The sequence below is a fragment of the Sciurus vulgaris genome (assembly GCF_902686455.1).
Source record: "Sciurus vulgaris genome assembly, chromosome: 6".
Taxonomy (NCBI): domain Eukaryota; kingdom Metazoa; phylum Chordata; class Mammalia; order Rodentia; family Sciuridae; genus Sciurus; species Sciurus vulgaris.
Window position 1 is genome coordinate 140,428,201 of NC_136466.1, and position 6,792 is coordinate 140,434,992.

At 36.6% G+C, this 6,792-nt stretch overlaps 1 protein-coding gene across 1 annotated transcript; it reads left to right on the forward strand.

Annotated features, from left to right (window-relative positions):
* Window positions 1-2,825: 2,825 nt before the first annotated feature.
* Window positions 2,826-4,883, forward strand: LOC306664608 (ADP-ribosylation factor-like protein 5A). The gene has a single exon (XM_079145587.1). The coding sequence runs from the start codon at window positions 3,052-3,054 to the stop codon at window positions 3,589-3,591; it is 540 nt and encodes a 179-aa protein (XP_079001713.1). The 5' UTR covers window positions 2,826-3,051; the 3' UTR covers window positions 3,592-4,883.
* Window positions 4,884-6,792: the final 1,909 nt, after the last annotated feature.

Genomic DNA, 6,792 nt, shown 5'->3' on the forward strand with positions numbered 1-6,792 from the left:
CACTAAGTAGCTTAGGGCCTCGTCAAGTTGCTGAAGCTGGCCTCAGCCTCCTGAGCCAATTACAGTCATGTGCCACCGTGCCCAGTAAAAGACAGCCTTTTTGACAAATGGTGCTGAGGAAAATGGTCATCTATATGTAAAAGAATGAGACTAGATCCCTCTCTTCCAGCCTGCAAAAGTCAACTGAAATGGATCAAAGACTTAGGACTTAGTCCAGAAACTTTGCAACTTCTAGAAGAAAACGTAGGGTCAACGTTCCAACATGCAGTTACCAGCAGTGACTTCCTCAGTTAGGATTCCTCAAGCTCAGGACATAATACCAAGAGTTAGTAAATAGGATGGGATCAAATTAAAAATCTTCTGCACAGTAAAGGAACCAAAATGTGAAGATTTTCTCCAAATCTTTGCTAGCTATTCCTCTGACAGAGGATTAATATCCAGAATATATAAAAAATTCAAAATACCCTAACACCAAAATATAAAATAAAGAAAGAAAAAACCCTAAATAATCCAATCAATAAGTGGTCAAATTAACTAACAGGCACTTCTTAAAAGAAGAAATACAAGTGGCCAAAAATATATGAAAAAATCTTCAACACCTTTAGCTATTAGGGAAATGAAAGTGAGATTTTATCTCACTACACTTAGAATGGCAGACAGCAAGAACACAAACAATAACCCATGCTAGAGAGGATGTAGGGTAAAAAGATACAATTTTAAGTGTTGGTGGGACTGTAAATCAGTACGACCACTATGGAAATTAGTTCCTCAAAAGAGTAGGAATGCGACCACCACATGACCCACCTATGCCAGTCCTCAGTATTCAGCCTACAGAGTTAAAGTCAAGCTGGGTGCAGTAGTGCATGATATCATGAATTTGTAACAAGAATTACAGATCACCACACATATCGAGCCAAATTGAAAGGGAAAAAAGGGTTCTTTGGTGAGCATGCTGGGCAAGCCGTGCCTGGGAACAGGCTAACTCCTCAAGAACTCCCAGCACCTGAATTTTTTTTTTTTTCATAGCAGGAACTCATTTATTGAGGAAGTCACAGCTTTTATGTAGGGTGGAGGCTAGGCGGGAACCAATCAGCTTAAAGGTAAGCAAGGCATGGGGGGTTCACGCAGGTGAGAGTCCCATAGGACTATATAGCAAGCACGAGCTGATCACGTTCATGGAACTGTTGTTAACCAATCCCTGACGGTGGTCCGATTTATTGTTATTAACCTTTGAAACCGCCTTTGAGCCTTGGTCTTGCTCACTCGCCAGCGTTAGTTAACGTGTCATTAGTTCCAACACAACCACCTTTTTTGTTTTATATTAAGGGTGTGTCTGTCTTAGGTTGCCCCTGGGAGGGTCTTACCTGTCATGGAACATCACCCTAGCAGTTTGGGGGTCCGCCTTACTTGAAGGTGTGCCTGTCTTAGGTTGTCCTCCTCGGAGGATCTTACCCATCATTGACTACCTCCTTAGCGCTTCAGGAGGGCCCCTCAGAAGGAGCAGAGCTTAAGGGAGAGACACTTAGACCCCAGTGTCCTGATATGAGTGATCCATGATCCTATAGGGCTCCCAATCATCATTATGAAGGGCAGTATAATGCTGTCGGGCCACCATGAGCTGCACAGACTTAGCCTGGCTTTTCAGTAAATGGATGAGCTTATCGATTATGCAAGGCCCAAAGGTGAACACAAGGATAATGGTGATTAGTGGTCCCCTAAGCGGGAGGAGGTAGGGGAGCCACCCATGTAACCCAGTCCAGAGGAAATTAGAGTGGAGCTCGCTCCTACGACGTTCCAGATCTTCTTGTAGGTTTTTGATTTTATCTTGTACAATGCCAGAGCGGTTGGCGTAGAAACAGCACTCTTCACCAAGGAACAGGCAAAGCCCTCCTTCCTTCGCTGTGAGCAGATCCAAACCACGACAATTTTACAGGACGACAGCGGCCAAGGAATCAAGTTGAGCCTGTAGATCTAAGATGGTAGAGCTGCAAAGTGCAATGTTAGGAGCTCTGTGAAGCTCTCAAGGAAGTCCACTGTCCAAAGTCATGAGGTCAGAGACTCCAATCTCAGTCACTGTTGTCCCATTTTTGCTACTGCGCATTACACTCTTTCTTAAATGTCATTTTAAGCAGTTTACATATATTGACTCCTGAGTCTATATGAACATTAGTTAACATAATTTAACATTATATCTAAAACATGAATTAAAGGAAGATTGAGAGCTTTTAATTTTCCTTTTGTGTGGCAAAGTGGCAAAATGTTTTAATGTTTAATCTTTAAACAAATCAGGCTCTAACTTTTAGAAATACACTTACATTTAAAATTCTTTATCTCGGTGTAAAAAGTAACAAATTTTACATATACCCTAGTGATAACAGGTCCTAAATGATAGAAATAAATCCCCAATAAAATTTACTCTTTGTAAGTTTAAAATTATCATTACAGACAAGTTTAATCTGGAGAATAGCAGCTTGATAAATTCCCTGCTTTAAAAATTTGTATACCTGGAAAATATGAACACATTTAATATACAAAGAGTGACCATTTCACAATTACCTTGACACTTTTATATTACCAAATTTAGTTTTTAAAGAAAAATTTAGACTCTGTAATGTAGTACAACACTCTTAACAGCTGTTTAACCATAATTGTATAAACCCCTAATTTTTAAGACTAATTGTTCTAAAGAATAAAACTTAATAGACACAAAGTTAAGAGTAAATTAGTGTTTCGGCCCGCGTGGTCGCCTCCACCGCAGCCGCCAGAGAGGAGCTGGGGGAGGACGGTGGCCCGCGAGGCTCGTCGCAGACAACGCCGCGGCGATGTCCGCGAGCCGGGCGAGTGCCAAGGCGGCAGCGGCGGGGCCTCGTGCCCGGCAGGGCGGCCTGGGTTTTGGCCTCCCTTGGGTTCCCTGGAAGCGGGCCGGGGGCCAGCGCAGGAACGGCAGCAACAGCAGCAGAGGCGGAGGCTCCAGCGCGTCTCTCTATCCTTTAGCCTGAGCCAGGGGAGGCCAGGCGGCCCGGGTGGCTGGAGGGGGTCCGCTGCCCGAGAATGGGAATTCTTTTCACCAGAATATGGAGACTGTTCAATCACCAGGAGCACAAAGTTATCATTGTTGGATTGGATAATGCAGGAAAAACTACCATCCTTTACCAATTTTCTATGAATGAAGTTGTACATACATCCCCTACGATAGGAAGTAATGTAGAAGAGATAGTGATTAATAATACACGTTTCCTAATGTGGGATATTGGTGGCCAAGAATCTCTTCGTTCTTCCTGGAATACTTATTATACTAATATAGAGTTTGTAATAGTAGTTGTGGACAGTACAGACAGAGAGAGGATTTCTGTAACTAGAGAAGAACTCTACAAAATGTTAGCACATGAGGACCTAAGAAAAGCTGGATTACTGATTTTTGCTAATAAACAAGATGTTAAAGAATGCATGAGTGTAGCAGAAATCTCCCAGTTCTTGAAGCTAACTTCTATTAAAGATCATCAGTGGCATATCCAGGCATGCTGTGCTCTTACTGGCGAGGGGTTATGCCAAGGACTTGAATGGATGATGTCGCGACTTAAGATTAGATGATCTCTAGTGACCTCCTCTCATAGACTTTGCATAAACAAAGTGCTGGACTTTACCTGAAAGCTGCAAAAATTAATGGTTTAGATATATTTATAATAAACTGATTTCAATTTTTTTCTATAAGAAGAAAAATTAAGACCACTTATTTGAAAACAAGATGAAGTCTCACCTTTCAATTTGCTTTCTCATTAGTTCCTTCCAAAGTACTTTATTAAAGCTGTGATTGAAATTTTTCTCAATGAATCCGCTCAGGACAATGTATAGCCTGTGGTAAGTACAAAGGGAGAGGAAGATGTTTTGAACTTTAAGAGCTTTATTATCAGTATACCCCTCCCTAATTGAATGTTGTTCTCTTCTTGTTCCTAAATCAAAATACAAATCAGCACAGATACTGTTTCCAATATTTTAAATGTCATGTTACTTATGAAAAAAAGTATTTTGCTTAAGGTTGTGTATGTATTATGTATATACCTCAAGTTCAATTTAATGACTTTGATTTATGTTCTAAAGAAAAGGAAATAACACAAAAATTGGTAATATCCTTAGTTATTGCCCTAATGAGATAAGAACTGGCATTGATGTTAAGTGCCATTTTATACTTTTCCTGTTCTCTGTATTGTACTAACCAATGCCCCCCACCAAATCATTGAACTGCTCTTTAAAACAAACAAACAAAAAAAGATACAGGAAAAAGCTTGACATTTGTATACCTATTTTTGTTGACCCATAACACACATGGAAACATGTAATCCAACTGAGTGAAATATCTGTCAAATTCTTGACTTTACCAGTTGACAGAATTGCACAGTGAGCATTTATCAGATTATTCCTTGTATTGGTCTAAATTACTGAATAGATTGTTAATCCATTTATCAGTCAATCATAAGTTGCGATTAAAACTATCAAGTGATTTGTTCTTAATTAAGAACTATTGTGTGAAACATGTCTACCCAGAGAGGTAACATTCTATAAATATTATTAAATAATTTAGCTACAGTCTTCTTAAGTATTAAACTATATATGTCAAGCAGTTCAAGTGAATTTGAGAGTACAAGTAAGGCATAAAAATTTTCCAAGAAACATTTTAAATTTTTTAATTTGTAGATTTCTTACTTCTTATTTTAGAGTTGGAATACTTTTGAGTTTTTTTGTTTCTGTAAGTTGTCTTATATCTTATTTCACCATGTAAATGTATTGTTTAACAATTAATAATGGCAAATTTTTTAATGCTGTTGGCTGAAAAACTGTTTGACATGATATATTATTTGTACTAAGAAATAACTTGACCCAAAATACCTTTTATTTGCTTAGGGTTTTTTTGTTTTTGTTTTTTTTTAAATGTCTGAAAAGTGAAGGTATTTTTGTCATAATTGTAAACAGATTTATCCTGTGTTAAAATATATGCTCTATTTGTATATCTTTTTTGCCCTGATAATTTGAAGGTTAATCCAAAATGGCATGTTTTAGAATGTTCAAGAAAAGAAATAACTATGTTTAATACCAACCTTTTAAATTTCATGAAGATTTTGGCAGGAATTGTAGTATATACTATAAGCATTAACAAAACAGAGAATTTCTTTCTATAAAATATAAAATGCTCAGTATCTAAATCCAAGTTGGGTGTGGTATATCAGTGTTAACTTTGGATGTTTCGTGTTTTATATTTATGTTACAATTTTCAAAATGCAAATATAACATTTAATATTTCTCATGCTTTTACAAAAGTAAATCCTAAATTACTAAAAAAAAAAAAAAAAAAAAAAAAAGAGTAAATTAGTGTTTCTAAGAAATCTTTGTCATTTTACCATATAGACTAAACTTTGGTTTATATCAGAACATTCGTATTTCACCTTAGGAAAAACCTTAAATAACTTTAACTGTCTCACATACATACAACCAACTTAGTTACATGCAAACTTGTTGGAATTTGCCCTTTACTTACACACAGACTTTCTTAGCACTTTCTTAGACCCTCATGTATTTCATCACATAAACACTTTCTTACCCAGAAAGATTTTGTTCTTCACTAAATATATTTCCATATCTAGAACCTTTTATTTTTCTTTCCTATGTGTTGACCTGTTTGTTCACATTCTGCAACAACTCTTAAGAAATTTCTTAATTTATATAAATTACTCCATTTTAATAAGATTAAATATTTTGTTATTTATAGTACTCCAATTGAAACACAGCCAAAATCCTTGGAACCCTTTATATATAGAATTATACCTGCCAGGACACAACTGTTAGTAACCTTGTTTTTTGTTTAGTGATAGCAATTTTCTCTACAGACACATTTGAGTAATCCCATACATGTGAACTCTAATTCACTTATCTTATTGTAAAAAAAACAACATATCAGACAAGTGTAAAAAAAACCCAAGATGGCAGACAAGTGTAAACAGTATTTGCCATCTCTTTCCTGATGAAGAAAAGTCCTAGAAAAATTGATGCTAGACATTTTATAAACATCAACATTTTGTTAGTTTGACTGACCACTTAGAGACTTGTGAATTAATTTTAAAGACATTTTATTTCTATTAATTTACCCAATTTAAATTGAACCTTTTTAAATCACATGAATTAAAAATATTTGGATCCATTTTTAAATTTTAATTTTAGGAGCACTCAGTTTTGATTCAGACAACACATGACATCAGACAGCACGACATACAATTAACACAAAATCAAAGGCCTTGTAACTTTATAGGTGAATCTCCATTGTAATGTAACAGATGTTCAAAAACTCTAGTTGAATAAAAAAAATAGAACTGATCAAAAAGTCATGAGCTCAAAAAAAATGTAGAATTCAAAAAAATAAGAGTCCTGGAAAAATGATATGGCCGTTAATTACTTTAGTAAAGCACTATAAAATTTACTTTTGCTGAAGTTCAGGTAAGACTTTTTGCTCTTTTTTTTTTTTGGGTTTGAGACCAGTCTCCTACTGAGCATTTTGGCTTCCTCCATTTACATTTCAATGTAAGCCTTGACTGAGATCAGGATCTGAAAGGGGCTAAAATGTTCTAGCAGATACTTGATGCCTAGGGCATTTTAGCCCTTATTCCTGGTTAGTAATCAATTCAGATTTGGACGCAGAAAATTGTGAAACAATCTCCCACTACTTGTGGGACTGGGGCTACTGTATCATACTTCTTACTGGGACATGCCACTGATGGTTGGGCTGGTTACTCCCTCCATACCGAT